At 40.0% G+C, this 18,819-nt stretch overlaps 1 protein-coding gene across 6 annotated transcripts in view; it reads right to left on the bottom strand.

Annotated features, from left to right (window-relative positions):
• Positions 1–18,819, bottom strand: part of LATS2 (large tumor suppressor kinase 2) — a 61,464-nt gene that overhangs the window by 16,694 nt on the left and 25,951 nt on the right. For all 6 annotated transcript variants that reach the window (XM_061628574.1, XM_061628576.1, XM_061628577.1 and 3 more), the window contains exons 3-4: positions 3,362–3,494; positions 1,043–2,595 (exon numbers count right to left, since the gene is read on the bottom strand). In XM_061628574.1, the coding sequence (XP_061484558.1) occupies positions 1,043–2,595; positions 3,362–3,494 (1,686 nt within the window). The remainder of the gene's footprint in view (positions 1–1,042; positions 2,596–3,361; positions 3,495–18,819) is intronic.

Here is an 18,819-nt window from a genome sequence, read left to right as displayed (position 1 = left end):
GTCTAGTACTTTAATTTGGTATATAACTAGGGCTATGTTCATTTCATGCTTCTACAGTCACAAGCATATAAAGGCTTGTATCCAAAGTAGCATCAAGTCTCTCATTCTGTTATGCTTGCACAATGGAACTTCCCGTCTCCTCCCTCCTCCCCTCCCCCCTAAAATCTGTTCCCAACCATTTGAAGCAGATTTGGGAAGGATGCAGGAGAAATGGAATGAAGGCATTGGATGCTGTTCAAAATCTGGTAGCAGGCTCAAAACTCATCATTATGATAATCTAATCCCCAGTCTCTCTCTCTCTCGGCATGTTAGTAGCCCACATGACAGGGAAGACACCTTGAAAAATTGGGAGGAAAGCCCTGATAAATTCTTAGAGGTCAAAGGGGATTGACAAGGATTCCACTGGTCACTGGAACATAAGATGAGCCCTACTGAATCAGACCAAAGGCCTATGTACTCCAGCATCCTGTTTTCCACATTGGCCAAGCAGATCCTTATGGGAAGCCCTCAAGCAGGACATTACAATAACCCTCTCCCAATGTTGCGCTCCAACCACAGGCATTCAGAAGCATGCTGCTTTGATAATAGAGGTTCCATACAGCCATTAGGAGCACGAGTCACAGCCTTATCCTCCATGAGTTTTCTAATCCCCTTCTGATCAGGGCAGTGCGGTTTACCTATATGCTCCTCTCTTTGTAATTGGGAAAAGTTGGGTGGGGAAGAAGCACAAATTACATGCGACACTATATTAAAGTTCTGAACAGCAGAATATATTTCTATATTTTCTTTGGGTTTTGGATGAAATTATGATTGCATGATAATGAGATTATGAGAGGTCTGAACAAGCCTGAGGTGGAGAACACAGGTGGGGGAGTTCACAAACACACATCTGCTCCAGGCCAAGACAGGAAACGGACTGGAGTGGGGGCATGGCCAATAGGCAAAGGGCACAAGAAGGAGGAATAACCCACCATGCCATGTGTTCACCACCTCTGAAGAAGCAAAAGGACACCATCACCACCACCCCGGAAAAAAAAATTACCTTGGCCATTTCTTGTTCCAACTGCAATCGACGATTAATTTTTTGCTGGTAGGTTTTTATGACATTCTCCACATGTTGTTCCATGTAGAATTTAAAGGCAAACGGTGAGTAACTTTTAATACGGGACTCTCTTTTCTCTTCATCTTTGCCATTCTTCCGCAATGGCACTGGGGATGTCTGGATCTGTTTTTTATCTTTGCCCATTTTTTCCACTTTGGCTGATTTGATTTTGTCATTCCTTTCCACATTTTCCTCAGCTTTATTGCTTGCTGAGTTTGGGACTCCCCGAAGTGACTGCTCTATTCCTGTACGTAAGCAGTTGATATCAAAGTGCTCAGAACTATTGGGTAGCAGCAAATGCTTAGGATATGGTGGTGGAGGGCACCTGAGCTCCTTATTGCTATAGTCAACGTCTAACTGATAGGCATTAGCTCCTCCAACAGGAAGGGAGTGCTGTTCGATCATTCCTAGGCCATCCACAGCTGAAGACTGTGCAGATAACCAGCCAGGATGAGAAGGGCCTACAGCAGTCTGAGGTTCAGGCCTCATCACTCTTGTGCTTTTCACTGGCTGGAGAATATGAGCAGACGTGACTGCCGTGATGGTGTTTGGGGAAGTCATGGAAGCATCTGCTTTGCCCGGAGAAGTCTGTCTCATGGATACCGGTATTTGTTGCTGATGGTTGTTAAAGGAATTGGTTCTGCTTGGGACACAGCCATCTGGTCTGAAGGGTACATGCTGCCGGGGAGATGCTTCCAGTGCTGGATTCTGTAATGAATCACGACGGGAGGAGGAGGAGGAGGAGGAAGAAGATGTTGCTTGCCACTGCTGAACTTGAGGGTTGTTCATATCATACAGGTCCATGTTCAGGCTGTTTCTAGATGGTGTTAATAGACCCTGTGGTGGGCTGTCTGAAAATTCATTTGTAAATGCCGGGCCTCTGGTGATCACATGCATTGGGTGAGCAGATGGGATTGGCTGCTTGTGATGAGAGTGTGGCATATACATACTGGCTGGTGCTTGCTGGAATCCATGGCCAGTGTTATTCTGAACAACCGCTCCTTTGTTTGGAAGGCTTGGATACCCTGCCTCCTGTTGCAACTTGTTTTGAAAAGACTGGCTTCGCTGAATCCCATAGCCAAGAGCCTGAGTCTCCCCCTGTACCATCACAGGTTGCCTGCTGTAATGTGGGCTGTTTGAGCCATGGGTACCTTGGAGCTGCAAGGCTTGGCTGCTGTGACTAGCCACTGGGTAGGTGATCACTGGGGTATCTATGTTAGCAGGATACGTTTTCTGCTGATGACTGCCAGGCGTGTTGTGGGAGCCTAACCCAGCCGTCCTTTGAACTGGAGTGTTTATGGTTGCAGACTGTGAACCAGAGAGCAAGTAGTCCATATATGGTCTGGGAACTTCACCAAGAACATTTGCAGCTTCTGCCCCAAAGCCTGTTCCTTCATAGGGTGGGTTGCTAATCTGGTGATAGGATGGAAAAGATTCACTGGAACCTTCAAAACTTGGCCTACGGCTTATGTTGTTTGGCATAATACCCTTTCCTATAGTGGGGGGGGGGGGGAGAGAGATAACGGATTGGATAATGTTAGGAAACCATACGTATGAATAAATTTATATTCCTTCACATGCATACACAAAACCCATAATTCATTATTTATTTATTTCATAGGATTTATAGACTGCTTTTCATGAAAAGGCTCAAATATGTAAACAAGGGCAATAAAAACTGCAATCAATTAGAATACTGTTAAGATCAGCTCCATACAACACAACAATGCAACAATAAAAACAGTCTTGAATAACCAAAAGAAGAGGTCAAACTGTTGTTCTTTGTAGATTCAAGTGCAGCTCTTGGCTAAGTTTACCTTTCCATTTGCACCAAGTCAGAAATAGGGAGGGGAAGGAGTAAGAGTGGCACATCACATGCTTCTTTATGAAGAGGACAGGAATGGATCCATGGATGGGATAAATTTCAGCCCCTTTTCTTTTCTTTTTTGTACTGACAACACTGCAAAATTCTCACATTTAAACTTTCCCTTGTGAACTCCATTTCAAATTATTTAAGAGCGAAATGCAATGAACTTGTTGCAAGAGTTCTGTTTGTTTACATCAGACTTTATCACATGAGGAATGAAATTTCAAGTACAGACTGCCACATAGTCCACAGGTCCAAGATATCTTTCCCCTTCTCAAGGGGTCTACAGGGTCAACACGGCTTCAAAGTTAATTTAATCTTCACAGAACATCAAACCCAGCTCAAATGCTACAAAAGCACAGAAATGAAACAGAAAGAATGCCTGTGCTTACCTGAAGAAGTCTGCTTAATTACACGGACTATTTGTTCGTTTCTAGGATCTAAGTATCCCATCTTGCTAATGTATTCCAAAGCTGCTTCAATGCTTCTACTACCAGTCTGTTTCAGGGCCCTCACAGCCATCTCCTAGACAAAATTAAGATATATACATTAGGGATGAGTGAGAATTTTGATTCAGTTCGCATTTCAACCCAAATTGTCAAATCTGTGATTTCTAAAACAATATAAGAACCAAAACACAGCCATCCTTCAAAATTTACACTTATTTGAATTTAGTGATGCAGTACTCCCCCCAAACAATGTTTACAAAAATGCATGTGTTATGGGAAAGTGTGCATAAAAATGAATATGAGTGAAAATAGCTAGCAAAAGTGCATTACAGTAGGGCCCTGCTTACCGGCGTTCCGTTTTCCGGCGTTCCGCTGATGCAGCGGCTTTCAATGAGGGGAAATTCCCTGTTTTAAGGCCGTTTTTGCGCTTTTGTGACATTTTGCGACATTTTTGCGTAACACACCCCATTATTTTCAATGGGTTTCGCTTTACGGCAATTTCCGCTTTACAGCGGCAGTCAGGAACGGAACCTGCCGTATAAGCGGGGCCCGCCTGTATATGATGAGATATGGCTTGAAAAATGTGTACATTAATCAAAACTGCTTACAAAAATATATTGATTGGTAGACACACACTAAAATGCTGGAAGAATTTTCGTAAGGATTTTTTTTTTAAATTGCCAGCTACTGCAAAAATGTGGAGAACTGAATTTAAGACTGGAAAAATAAGAAAGTGAGACAACCAAGATATTTCCATCCCTAACATAAATACACAAATAAGGGCCTGGTGAATGACGTGATAGAATAACATTGGTATTCTCTACACTGACTAGCAGCAGCTCTCCAGGGTTTCAGAGGAGTTTTTTCCAGGCCTACCTGGAGACATCATGAATCCTGGAACCTTCTACATATAAAACAGATGTTCTGTCACTGAGCTATGGCCTTTCCCCAATTTTAGATGGTACATGCACATGTTAGAAGAGGCACTGTAGAGCCACCTCTTCTAAGATGGCACCATATTCTCCAAGTGTATGAAAAATATAGCTAATATTTTAAAAATGCTGCTGCATGATTGATTAAACATGAACCTTCAATTAATCAGAAAGTGTGAAGTGCATTAACCAATTATTTTATTGAATATTCAGCTCAAAAAGAAACAAGTTTTTGCTACTGAATTAGCAATATTAGGCATTGTAGAAATAATAAAATAATGTTTCAGAACTCTGGAAACAAATAGCACACTTCCCATTTATAATTAACAATAGAACAGAGCTATCTAAGACCAGTTAGTTGAGAATGTTCCCAAAACATCTGTATGACTTAGCAACCCAAGATACAAACACAAAAGAGCCAAATTCTGGCAGGTAACTACCCTGTACTTGGACTTTCAAAAAGCTGTTGACAAAGTACCTCACCAAAGACTCCTGAGTAAGCTTAGCTGTCATGGAATGAGAGGAGAGGTCCTCTTGTGCGTCAGGAACTGGCTAAGAAACAGGAAGTAGAGAGAGTAGATATAAATGGACAGTTCTCCCAATGGAGGGGTATAGAAAGTGGAGTCCCCCAAGAATCAGTATTGGGACCTGTGCTTTTTAACTTGCAAATAAATTATCTAGTGTTAGGGGTGAGCAATGATATGGCCAAGTTTGCTGATGATACTAAATTGTTCAGGGTGGTTAAAACAAAAAGGGATTACGAAGAGCTGCAAACTGAGTGAATGGGCAGTAAAATGGCAAATGCAATTCAATGTAAAGAAATGTAAAATGAGAACTGTTGGGGCAAAAAAAATCTGAATTTCATATATGTGCTCATGGGATCTGAACTGGCAGTATCTAAAACAGCTCGTATTGTAAAGAAAGGAATAAAACCTAATAGTAGAAGGAAAAATAATGCACAAATGCTGGGGTTCACAACATGAACAAAAATATACAATATGACATAAAATACTCAGAATCTGAACAGAAAAAAGCTGAACAAAAACCATAATGACTAAGGCCTGCATATGACACACACAAATATATAATGGCTGTGCATATAGTACAATCAATAATCGATGTTGTTTTAGTATATAGTACATATACATCTTTTTATAAAATTATTTGTTATTGAGTCAGATGAACTCATGACCAAAGGTTATGATAGCCAAACAAGCTACTGAAGAAGTTCTGCAGCCGAAAACGCATTTGGCACGTAATTACTCAGATAATCTACTGTGGAATAACATCAGCTGTGCAAACATTGATTATATGCACAGCCATTATATATTTGTATGTGCCATATACAAGCCTTATCCTAGTCATATATGGTTTTTGTTCAGCTTTTTTCTGTTCAGCTTTTGAGTATTTTATGTCACAGTGCATACAGTATTTTGTTCATGCTGTGAACCCCTACATTTTTTGCATTATTTTTCCTTCTACTAATCGGTTTTATTCCTTTCATTACATTAAAATCTGTTTTTAGATATTGTTAATTTTCCAGTCATATTTGTTGTTCTGATAGGCTTATAGCTTTTAGATATTTGGGCAGTGTCACTTTTTCTGCAGTCTCATTGGATCTGTCAGAGTATATTTCCCATTTTTTGCTTAGTCTGAACTGACAGTGAATGACCAGGAACAAGACCTTGGGGTTGTAGTGGATAGCTCAACAAAGATGTCGATCCAGTGTCCAGCAGCTACAAAAATGACAAATTCCATGCTAGGGATAATTAGGAATGGAACTGAAAATAAAACTGCTGATATAATGTTGTTATACATATCTATGGTGCAGAGCTTGGAAAAGTTACTTTTTTGAACTACAACTCCCATCAGCCCCAGCCAGCATGGCCACTGGATTGGGCTGATGGGAGTTATAGTTCCAAAAAGTAACTTTTCCAAGCTCTGCTATGGTGTGACTGCATTTGGAATACCGTGTACAGTACTGGTGGGTTCACCTAAAAAATTTTTTTTGTAGGAAAAGGTTCAGAAAAGGGCAACCAAAACAATCAAGGGAATGGAGTAACTTTCCTACAAGGAAAGGTTACAGTATTTGGAGCTCTTTAGTTTTGAGAAAAGACAAGTAAGAGATAACATGATAGAAATGTATAAAATTAAACATGGCATAGAAAAAGTGGATAGAGAAAAGCTTTTTCCCTCTCTCATAACACTAGAACTTGTGGACATCCAATGAAGCGGCATGTTGGAAGATTCAGAACGTACTTCTTCACACAGCGCAATTAAACTATGTAATTCGCTTCTACAAGAGGCAGTGACAGCCACCAACTTGAATGGCTTTAAGAGAAGAGTAGACAAATTCATGGAGGACAAGGCTATCAAGGGCTACTAGTGCTATGAGAGGGCAAAAACTTTTATCTGTACATTTTCTCCACACTATGCATGCATTTTGAATTGACTGAAGGAAGGAAAGGCCATCAGAAGTGAAAACCAGGAAGAAGAATATTGCTGAATGAGAGTAGGGATGAGCATTTGGCAGTGGATGCAGAGAAAGAAAAAGAGCCCATCTTTAAAATGTTGAAGATGAAGAAATTGCAGGCCATGGCAATGATCTACATGTAGGAAGAGAGAGTGGAATTGATCATAGGAACATAGGACGATGTCTTTTACCGAGTCAGACCACTGGTCCATCTAGCTCAGTGCTATCTACATTAATTGGCAGTGGCTCTCCATTATTTTAGACAAAGATATTCCAATCCTACTTGGAGATTTGGAGGACAGAACCTGGGCCTTTCTGCATGCAAAGCAGATGCTCTGTCACTGAGCTATGGCCAGTCCCAAGTTGCATATCTGGGAGACAAGAGATAAGACCTCTGACAAGCTGGGTGAGAAGATGATGACATCTGTGCTGTTTATATAACCTTCCAAGATGAAACAGACGCAGGAAAAGGACCTGTATGTTTCACAGTCTTATTTGCTTGTAACTCATTTCACTGTCAATTATTTATCATGTAATCATGTGATTAATGGATTGTTTCATTGCAGCAACCAGTTATTAGAACATACATCAATAAAATTAAAACAAAACATGTTTATTTAGACATTGTTAAGAGAATCTTTTAACTCCTTGATAAATTATTTATCTACAAGGAAAAGAATTTTCCAGGAACAGCTTTAGGTTTTGGGGGGCTAAAATTATTTCACACATTAGCAAATCTACATTTGAGTGTTCCAGCAATGGGGTTTTTTCTTCTTCTCTCCATCATGCATCCTGCAACAAAAATGCAGTTGTTCCCTTGATGTGCACAGTCCACTATGGCCTTCTCCTGATCAAGCCCTGTCGAAAATCAATGGAAGCTACAGAAGGTTGGGTTTGAGTTTTGCACACACTCCACAGTATCAATTTGCTACTGGCCCAGGTTAAAGGTTCTTGTGTCATTTCAAAGCCCTGAACAGCTTGGGTCCAAAGCACTGTCTGATTTCTTTTTTGCTCCACACCGATCACTGAGATCCTCTGATGGGACACTTCTGGTGTTTCCCCATGTCCCTGAGGTTTGATCCATCTTTACCAGGTAGAGACTGAGCCTTGATTGTAGCAGGCCCTGCCCTGTGGAATGGCTGTAAGGATATAATGTACATGACCCTCTTGGAACATTTAAAAAGTGCTATACAGATAAATGCCTGACTACTGTATAATGACATGGACCAAAGATAGAGCTCTAGACAAGGCAGGCAACAGAAATGCCACAAACTCAGTCAGCTCTAACACCCAAAGAAGAAAAGGTGATTGTTTAATAGCCAACAGAAATATTTCTATGTATTTTCCACCTGATTGCTCTGTACATACTGAAGGTAAACAACAGTGGATGGCTTCCCCTGTTTTAGTCTCTGTGCTGGCTTTTTCCCCACTCACGTTGGCAGTGGATACGATTCAAGTTGTTTTATAAGGCTGTCCAGCAACATTTTTTCATTGAGAAAAAAAAGAAGCTGGTTGCCAGAGTATATTTATAATCACAAGTAAAATTTGCTCAAAAAGTTACAAAAAGATTCCTCCCCTCCAATAACTGAGTACAATTGAAGGAGACAATAAGCCTCTTAAAAGATCTGGACAAAAGAAAATCAATCACACACACAGAGTGAATAACTTGCTTTCCATTCACAAAGAAGGATGGGTGACAGATGCAGGAAATAGATAAAGATTTCCTCAAGGGAGGGGGCAGAGGCAGCTGGCGTATCAGAACAGCATCTCCAGAAGAATCAAGATTTAGCCTTTTAAGGGAAGCTCCTTTTCTGAGGCGTGAGGCATGGCTAAATATCTGGCCATCTTAAAGTCTGTAGAAGACAATTTTACAATATGCATTTCCCAGGGCACATAATGTCTTGCACTTCTATGCTACTGTAGTCAAGTACTGTAGTTATATACTCCAGGGTCTTGCTTCTGTACATACTATGAGGAAATACGAAAGCTAAAAACAAAAATTGTCCACTGAATTAGCACAAGACGTTAGCCTCCCAAAATGTTTTATACGTCTTATAAAGCTGAGAGAGACAGCTAGTGGCCAACTAGTTACTTTTATTTTATTTATTAAAATATTTATATACCATCCTTTATTGAAAATTCCAGGATGGTTTATAACTGTTTCCATTAGAACAATACAATAAAACCAGACAAATTCAAAATTCATAGGACAAGAGAGAGTTTGCCATCCCACTAACCTGAAGGACCTTGTGAGTACCCCTCTCTTTGAGAAATGATCAGTCAATCCAGAGGCCTCATGTGCTATCACAGAGATTTCTGATAAGAGGCCTCTCATTTCCTGGTGGAAGAAAGACTTTCCAGGTACAACTAGTGCCTCATGCTCCTCCCAGGAGAAAATTAGTGGGGGAGGGCAGACAGAAGTTGAAGGATGGGCAGAATCATTTCCATCTTGGTAGTGCTGATATTAAATGCCAGGTTAGTTCATAATAAGACCAAGCTCATCCACAACTTGATCATGGATGACGGGGCCAACCTGGTATATATCACCAGAATGTGTGTGAGAGTGAGAGCAAGAACTGGGTCGAGTAATCTGACCCAGCTGTGCCCACCCAGGTACTCGGTGCAGCAACAACCTAGGATGAAGGGATGGGGGGTGATGTTTGCTGCAGCCTACAAAACTTCGATCTCAGTCACTGGTGAGTAGGCTTTGAGGGTTGGCTTACTTTGAGGGTCTTCACTTGTTGCCCTCCAGATGTTTTGGACTACAATTCCCATCATCTGACTACTGACCATAATGGCCGGGGATGATGGGAATTATAGTTGAAAATACCTGGAGGGCACCAGGCTGGGGATGACAGTAAGGATTAGAAGCTTAATAAGTGAAAGATGAAATGTGTCAGAATAATGATTGGTGCCAAATAAAAAACACTCTATAGGGCTTGTGTAGCCCTTCCTACTGCTAGTTTTCTTAAAAGGACAACATGTACCTTATTAGTTGGCATCTTCCAAGCCAGGATGCAGTTGCTGCTTTAATATTGGATGGAATGCTAGTGAGAGTGTGAAACTCTGGTTTCCTTCAACCTCCTATAAGTCTTTCTTTTTTCTTCCCAAGTGGATTTAGTGCTCAGAACAGCAATGGAAATGCTGAACAACATTTAATTTTAGCAAGATCAGAACTTATACACCAGCCGGAACACTTAGTCTGGACAAGCCCTCCTTACTGTCCCACAGTTATCTCATAGTCATTTAGTTTCTATGCAAACTAAGACTTTTAGTGTACTGGCACCAGTATCTTGGAACACTATTCCCACTGAAATCAGACAGGCACCCACACTTCAGATATTTCGCAGCCTGCTGGCAGTGTTTTGAATTTTGCCAAGCATTTTAAGAGAATTAATTTGCTTCAGTGTTGGTAATTTGTTCCGTATTTTATGATTTTATAATGTTATGTTTTAATGATTTTATTGTACACCAGCATGATTTTTAAACGAGTTAGCAGTTTTGAAATACTCTTAAAATGAATATAAATAAATAAAACTTTGTCCCATAGATGTCTTGCTAGAGATCACTTAAGAAGTTCTCGTCAGCCTGCAAAACTGTTTAAACAAAAGCCTACATTTTTATATTATTGACTTGGCCCAAACATAGCTAAAGAAACTGTGTCTTTTAGTATGCTTTGTGGCAAACTGAGTATCAATTACTGAGTTTATTTATTTATTATTACATGTATATTTCACCTTTCCTCCAAGGAGCTCAAGGTGGCATACAAACATGGTTCTCCCCTTCCAATGTTATCCTCACAACAAGGTTGTGAGAAAGATTAGGCTGAGAGACAATGAGTGGCCCAAGGTCACTCAGTGAGTTTCATGGCCAAGTGAAGATCTGAACCCTGGTCTCCCAGGTCCCAGTCTGAAGCCCTAACCTCTATAGCACACTTTACTGTACTAGGCTGCAAAAACCAGGAAAATGAGAAGCTACAAAGCTGCCACTCTACCTGGCCTGTTGCCCACAACGTTTTTATTCATTTAATTTAGCTTATATCCAGCCTTTCTCCCATGGTGCTCCAGGCAGTATGTACATCTCAAAAACATGTTTAATTATTCCATACTGGAAAGCAAACATTACATAATTTAACAGCTGTCTTTGATGCCAGTTGTGCTGTCCTGTCTGGACTATGATCATGGCAGGTGGGGACAGAGGGAATGTGTGTCAGCAGTCTGCTTCTGAGTAACCAACCATTTGTACACAAAAAAATGACTCCCCCACCCTAAAAATAATCTCCACCCACTACAGAAGGCTTTGTGTTGTACTCTGAACTTCATGGCTCTAGTGTAAACACAAGGTCAATTGAGCCATAGCAATAAAGCTGAATTAACACAAGCCATGCTACTGCTCTCAATTGGTCCAACTTTAGTGCTTATTATATAAGGGAGATACAAGTTAAAGAAATGTGGTTGCCTCAAGTTAGAAGCCCTTTAAAAATATATATATTAAGTGTATGTGCTCGTACATAATTGAAAATAGTTGCCACAATAGAAAAACATGGTGTTAAAAATCTCGCAAGTTACTGAGAGGTACATACGGTTTCAATGTGAACAATCTTGTAGCCTCAAGTCAAAATATATTTTTAAAAAATCTTGGTTGGCATCTGAGCATTTTCAGCAGAAGCGACAATTCACATAACTGTTTGAGTCACTACAAGGTGATTTCTGTCTTCAGTTTTCATTTAACACAGTGATCTTCTGCAAATGTTCTTGGTGAATAAAAGTGCAGATTTCTACATCCTGAAAATACACTGATTTTCTAACAAGTTTCTGGATATGGTAGCTTGCAAACTTACTAGAGTGAAGGGATTGGTGGAGAGGAGGACATATTTTCACAACTCTGTTCTGCTACATGCAAGTTGAAGAGAAAAGTTACAGCTCTTATAACATTGTTATAAGAATAAAGTTAGTTTTAATTTTTGCTGTTAAGTAAAACATGCATAAAATGAAGTTCAAGCAAGGGGCACATAAGGTGTTTTTGCGTGTGTGCTACCTTTTGAAAAATGGAAATTTCCAAAACACGGCTTTTTTTTGGAAGGGTCAGATGTAATGATGTACTATTAAAAGCATAGGGTTCACTGATGTCCTGCTTGTTCCCATCTACACACATTCTCCATGTGCTCAGCTGTCAGACTGTAATTATACCATATCACAAATAGCAACCATTTATGTATTTAAAGCATTTTTATCCCGCTCTTCAGCCAAAAAAGGCTCCCAGAGTGCCTTACCACTGTCAACGATAAGACAGTCCTGCCCTAATGTTTTCAATCTAAAAGGATACAACACAAGAGGAAAAAGGATTAGGATGGAGGTAGAAAAAAAAGAGTTACAGAATTCTTGTAGATGATCTGGAATTAAAAAATTTTAAGGAGAGGAGAAGTCAAAGTTACTGGTCTTTCAGCAGAACTGATGGAGAGGGCCTATAATCCCATCTCTCTCTCTCTCTCTCATACCTTGATGGAATGACTGCTGATGACAGTTGAGATAGGAACCCAGCGGAGCTGGTCTTTCAGCAGAATAGAGAGGCTCTGCATTCCCATCTCAGGATGGGGGAGAAATTCAATTCAGTATATATGAAAGCCAAATCCATCAAATCCGCACTTTCCAATATAATATGAGAATGTAACTCCATCCTTCAAGAATACAGCCATCCTTTGAAATTCGCACTTATCTGAATTTTGCAATGTAGTTCTCCAACCAATGTTTACAAACTTGCATATATTAGGGGAAAGAGCACATAAAATATTTTTGTGAAAATAACATACAGAAATGCATTATGTTAGGAGAAATTGTTTGCATCAAAACTGCATACAAAATGTGTTTATTAGGAGAAATTTGCACTAAAATGCTGATTAATTTTCATGTTTCTTTTTTTCACGCAAATTGCTGCAGAAATGTGAAAAACTGAATTTAAGGTTGGAAAAATGAGAACTGGGGAGAACCAAAATTGACAGATCTTTCCATCCCTAGTCCCATCTCTCTCACGCACACACATGCTTTTGATAACAACCCCTTGACCTCAACCCTAAGGGCAACTAATCTGTCTGGATGGCACTTTCAATGAACTGTTTTGATGAGGTTATTCCCCTCATTAGCATCAGTGATGCATTTTACTAATTTTACCACACATAAATGTTAGCCAAACATTCATTTGGCTGACATTAAAGTTATAAAAAGCACTACCCAATATGCCAACTATTTCAGTACTGCAGTCACTAATTTAGAAGTGACTAGGTTCTAGTCACTTCTAAATTAGTGGCTGCAGTACTGAAATAGTTCTAGTTATTCTCTTCCTGCAGCTACTAAGATAAATCTGGAGTATGTGTAAAATCTGTGCTGTTTACAAATCTTCCAAAGATTCAAGTGGAATAATTCTGCCAAGCTGGGTCTAAAGAAATCTCTCAGCTGTGTGTTCAGATCAAAAATTGCAAGTCACTGAACTAACTGCTCACAGAAAAACCAGCATGGTAAGGAATTGCAGACCTTTCTTGTTACGTCAATTATAGTCCTTACACAAATATAGTATGGCAATAACTCCCACACTTGTGACATACTTTATATTAATAACGCAGCTTCATGTTATAGCCCAAAGGAACAATGTCCTACTCATAAATATATTTGCATCCAACAATCTGTCAAATGAGAGTTGAGAAATTTGGGGGGGGCAGGGTTCTGAGACAAGTTTTCTGTCTAGGTATGGGCCAAGCCTAAACAGTCTGCATCAGAAAAGGAATGGGAATACATCAGGTGTCTTCTGACAATTTCATGTTACAAAGCAGTAAAGTCTTCCAGTTCACCTCTCCATTGTGGATAATACCACCTTTTGGCAACCCATTAATAAGCATCTTATATAAGCAATTGGAGGAAGTGTCCAGCATTTTGCACCAGCTGGAGCTTCTGAACCAGGGCCAAGGGCAGCCCCACATAGAGCGCATTGCAATAATCCAACCTTGAGGTTACCAATGCATTGACTACAGAGGTCAGGCTCTTAGTTTTAGTCCTGACTCTTAGTTTTTAATTTTTACAGCTGCTTTGTATTTTTAAAAAGCTCTTTTTAAAAACTAGGCTTTAAAAATATATATAAACTGTTTTGGGTGCCTCCAAGTTGGAAAGGAATGTTTTTTTAAAAAAAAACATTGCTGGGTTTAAATGAGATGCATTGTCAGTCAAAACATTAGTGATTAGGACAGTACAGCTGCCAGGAAGGCTGCATCAAAGGCTGCCATGTAGCACCCGTTTCACCTGGCAGCATTCACCTTGTATACAAGCTTTTAATTTGAAAGCCTTTCAAGGGGCCTCTCTTGTGGCAGTTGCAACACAAGAAAATATGATGATCTGCAAATATGAGGCCAAGTAGAGCAGTAATTTGACTTACAGTGAAGTTTACTGTGCTAATTTAAGACATGCACAAGATGAAACATATATATAAATTATAACTGAAATACTAACTGTGACACTGATCTGCCCTGCCAGGGATATATCCCTTTAAGACGTACAACTTCTCTAGTCCTCCATTCTGTCTAAGTGGGCAAGGCACATAATTCTAGGCACTTCTGAGTATACAATCTGAGCAATCCTGTCTGTCAGGAAAAGACCAGGCAATCTCCCTTTAATTGGCACCTTGACAGCCTCATCTCCCAGAAGGTATCGAGCCTTTCCCCATTATGGGCAACCAAGCCCACTGAATGCACACAGCAGCCTGTCAAAGCCACCTGGCTGCAAAAACCACAAATATCAAATACGGTGCCTATATTATTTCGTCCCCATATTTTCCTTTTTTTTATCATTAATTTTTATTCAAATTTTCAAAAACAAAACAAAACAAAAATAATTAAACAATAAAATAAAATGTTGACTTCCGATTTGTCGCAGATCAGTTATAGGTCTACAATATATAACAAACCTGTCTCTTAAATTTGTTATTTGTTGTACACCGCCCTGAGAGCTTTCTGCTATAGGGCGGTCTAAAAATGTAATTAAATAAATAAATAAAATAAAAATAAATAAATAAATAAATAATATTACAAAATCACTTTCCTCCAGTAGTTATCTTAATTAATCATCAAATCTCATTTCCTTGAGAAATATATCTATCAATTTTTCTCCAAATAAACATGTCGATTAATCCATCTCATCAAATCTGTTAGGTCCAATAATTTCAATAGCCATTCTTCCATTATCAATGTTAATTCCATCTTCCATCTTCAATAATCCTGTTAAGTCCAGTAATTTCAGTAGCCGTTCTTCCATTATCAATATCCCATAATAATCTTGCTGTCATAGCCATAGTCATATAATAAGAGTCTGATGGGAATTTCCTTTATCACAAATATTTCCTTGCCATCAATTCTGAATGTGTTGCTGAAATATTGTTGTAATGTCATATCTCTGTTCTTTTTTACGAAATGCACTGGCACATCTCTTGAGAGTTTTTCCATTGTCACATATCTGTAATTAATTCCATAGATTTTTTCTATGTCAAGCTCCATCACATCATTCCAGTCCAGAAATTTATCCAAGACATTGATAGCTTTATCTCTATCGTCATTAATTTCTTCAGAGACAACGTTGAATTCCAAACAATAAATTTTATCTCTAATATCCATAAACTCCAAGTCTTTTTCCAGTTCCACATTTGTTCCAATCTCCAGGGCTTGCATCTTCCCTTTAATTTTTCTTTTTTCATCTTCTAATGCTTGTCCAGTTGTATCTCTGATCTCATCAACCTCCTCTCTCACAAGATCCCCTATTTCTTTAAGCTCCTGCTTCATTTTGCCAAATTCAATTTTCATCTCCTGTCTACCCTGTCTCAGGGTTTGTTTCGTTATCTCAATCTCATCCATTATTTTCTGAAGCATATTTACTTCCAGGATCTCAGCCACTTTCTTGATTGCCATTCTTAAAACCACGAAGAAAAAAAACCACTTCTTATTCCAGCAACAATTGGGTTAATATTCCAAGCCTGATGACATCACAGTGTAGATAGCACAGCCTGCCTTATCTCTTATATGTTCAGGAATGCAAAACAAATTTAGTTCACAGCATCAAAACAGTTAGTGGCATCGTGAACAAGCAGATTCATCAAAATGAAATAGACCAAAAAAATAGTCCCAGACATATAATACAGTTAGGTTGGTGGGTACTAGGGAGAACGCCTTTTCTGTGGTGACCCCCACTCTCTGGAACTCCCTCCCATATGATCTTCGACATGCCCCTTCCCTAGATGTATTCCGCAAGGCCCTGAAGACGTGGCTATTCCAGCAAGCCTTTGAGGTCATTGGGTAAATCACCATGATTCTGTCATTTATCGTATGTTGTTGTTATAATTGCTTTTATATGTATTGATGACTGTCCAGTATTTTATCTATTGTTATTAATGTGATTACATCTGTTATTATTGTATTTTATCTCTTTTCATGTACGTCGCCTAGAGTGGCTAATTGCCAGATAGGCGACAAACAAATTAAATATTATTATTATTATTATTATTATTATTATTACTCCAAAAGTTCATAAATCAGATTTATTTATTTATTTTCTCCTCGCAATAGAAATCCCTCATCCGTTTGTATCTTTAAAATGCACAAATTCCAGGCCAGCTTTTTGCAATAATAACAAAGATAAGCTTTTTCAATTTCTTTCCTCCTTAATTTTGTGAATGAAAGAGAAGAGTTACAACTCACCCAGGGATTCTTTATAGCTGATTCATTGACAAATCTCTTTTTGCTGCAACAATTTAAACCAGATGATAAAAATAGAAAGAAGGATGCTTGCCTGTTAAAATCCGTTTTCCTTTGAAGAAAAGATAAACGTGTCGCTTAATCAGTTAGAGCTTGTTTGGAAGTCCGTCCGGCACTGCTGGCTGAACCTTCTCTCATAAACTAATGAAATCCAGTCCTCCCAACAAACACAGGCTTTTGTGGTTAATCTCTACGTTTCTCCCTGCCCGGGAGAAAGTCTTTACCAGTAAAAAAAAAACGTTCTGACTGATTTTAAAACTGAAAAAGCTTCCTCTGAGACGAGAGCTCGTCTCAAAGGCAGGCACAGGCGAAGTCACCCTTCCTGGAAGTCTCGTCCCCATATTTTCCAAACCTTTGGCTACCCAATGATGCTGCTTGCTGAATCTAGGGTTAGGTGACCCTGCCTATGTGAATAGTTGAGACTGTCTCCAACAGTTTTCCATAGATAGATATTTTAATGTTTTATTTTTAAAAAATTACCATCTTGCTTTCTCTTTTGTGACTCTGTTTCTTAACAAGACCTTGTTTTAGTTTGGCTTTGGGGTTTGAGAATGTGTTTGTGATAGCTTCCATGTTCCAGAGGCTGTGTCCTCCCATATTTTTATATCTGTTGGCTTCATACTATTGATTCCTGCATAAGGAGATTCCTGAGGAAAGCAATTGGCTCCTGGTCCACCCAAGGCAGGATGGGGAACCTGCTAAACACTCTCTCATCCAGACAACTAATTGGCTTGTAGCCCTGGCTGTCCCTCCCAGTCAGCATTAAGAGGGTGGTGGAAGACAACTGAATGCCACTGGCATGAGTGGCCTCCCCCAAGGAGCAGTTAAGACACAGAAGTGCTTTACTGTCTTTATCATCAGTGACAAGTTATGTGAAGCTAGACCATGCTGCAGAGCCTTTGTAACAGATTAAATAATAAATAAATAACAGATGGGATCCATCTTTAAAATCTCACAGCAGCTCCATGGATATACTACAGGGACTCTATTCTTTTGATTGTAGGGTTGCCAGATCTCAAGTAATGTCTTGAAACCTCAAACAAGTGGGGCCCACTTTCATGCCTCCAGCCAACAGCTCAAATTTCCATGTCTAGAAAGGATAGCTGGGATCTCCTTACATTTTGTCTTAGGAAAAAATTAACTGTCAATCTTATAGTCCCTTTGTTAGGATACAGCCACTCATGATTTCAAGGAAACAAGGCTCAGAAGTTAAGCGTACATTTACAGTGCCTTGCAAAAGTAATCAGACCCCTGACCAATGCTCTCATATTACTCAGTTAGAAATGGTACATTGTAATTTCGTTCTGTGATATTTTATTTTGAAACACTGAAACTCAAAATCAATTATTGTAAGGTGATATTGGTTTTATGTTGGAAAATGTTTGTAAGAAACAAAAAACTGAAACATGTTGCTTGCATAAGTATTCAACCCTACACATTAATATTTGGTAGAGCCTCCTTTCGCTGCAATGACAACTTTAAGACCTTTGGGGTAAGTATGTACCAGGCTTGCGCACAGTGTCGGAGGGTCGCTCCAGGTCGTTCAGCTTGGTTGGACGTTGCTTGTGGACCGCAATTTTCAAAGAGCACCACAGATTCTCAATGGGATTGAGATCAGGACTTTGACTGGGCCACTGTAGGACACAGGGCCGGTTCTAAAGGGCGGCCAGGTGGGGCACTGGCCCGAGGGCCACTGTAGCTACAGAGGCTCCTGAGGGGCCCCTCAGCTCCCCTTCTGCGATCCGCGGCAGGAGCCGCGGATCGCAGGACAGGAAGAGCTTCTGAGCCACCCGCTTCACCTACCTTTCTCTGCTGTTTTTTGCGGCTGCACGCACTGCATGCACAGGGTTGCCATCAACCAAGATGGCGGCAGAGGCTTCAGCCCCTTATGGAAAGCTCGGCCACTATCTTGATTGATGGCAACCCTGTGCATGCAGTGCGTGCAGCCACAAAAAACAGCAGAGAAAGGTAGGTGAAGCGGGGGGATAGTGAGCAGCTTGGAAGCTCCTGTCCTGTGATCCGTGCACCTGCCGCAGATTGCAGAAGGGGAGCGGAGGGGCCCAGGGCAGGCTGGTGCCCAAGGGGCCCAGTATGCCTGGAGCCGGCCCTGGTAGGACATTCACCTTTTTGTTCTTGAGCCACTCAGTGTTGCTTTTGCCTTGTGCTTGGGATCACTGTCCTGCTGAAAAGTGAATTTCCTCTCAAGCTTCAG

This window comes from Rhineura floridana, chromosome 5, assembly GCF_030035675.1.
Source record: "Rhineura floridana isolate rRhiFlo1 chromosome 5, rRhiFlo1.hap2, whole genome shotgun sequence".
NCBI lineage: Eukaryota > Metazoa > Chordata > Lepidosauria > Squamata > Rhineuridae > Rhineura > Rhineura floridana.
Note: the sequence above shows the minus strand (reverse complement) of the source record. Positions and strands in the feature narration are given on the sequence as shown.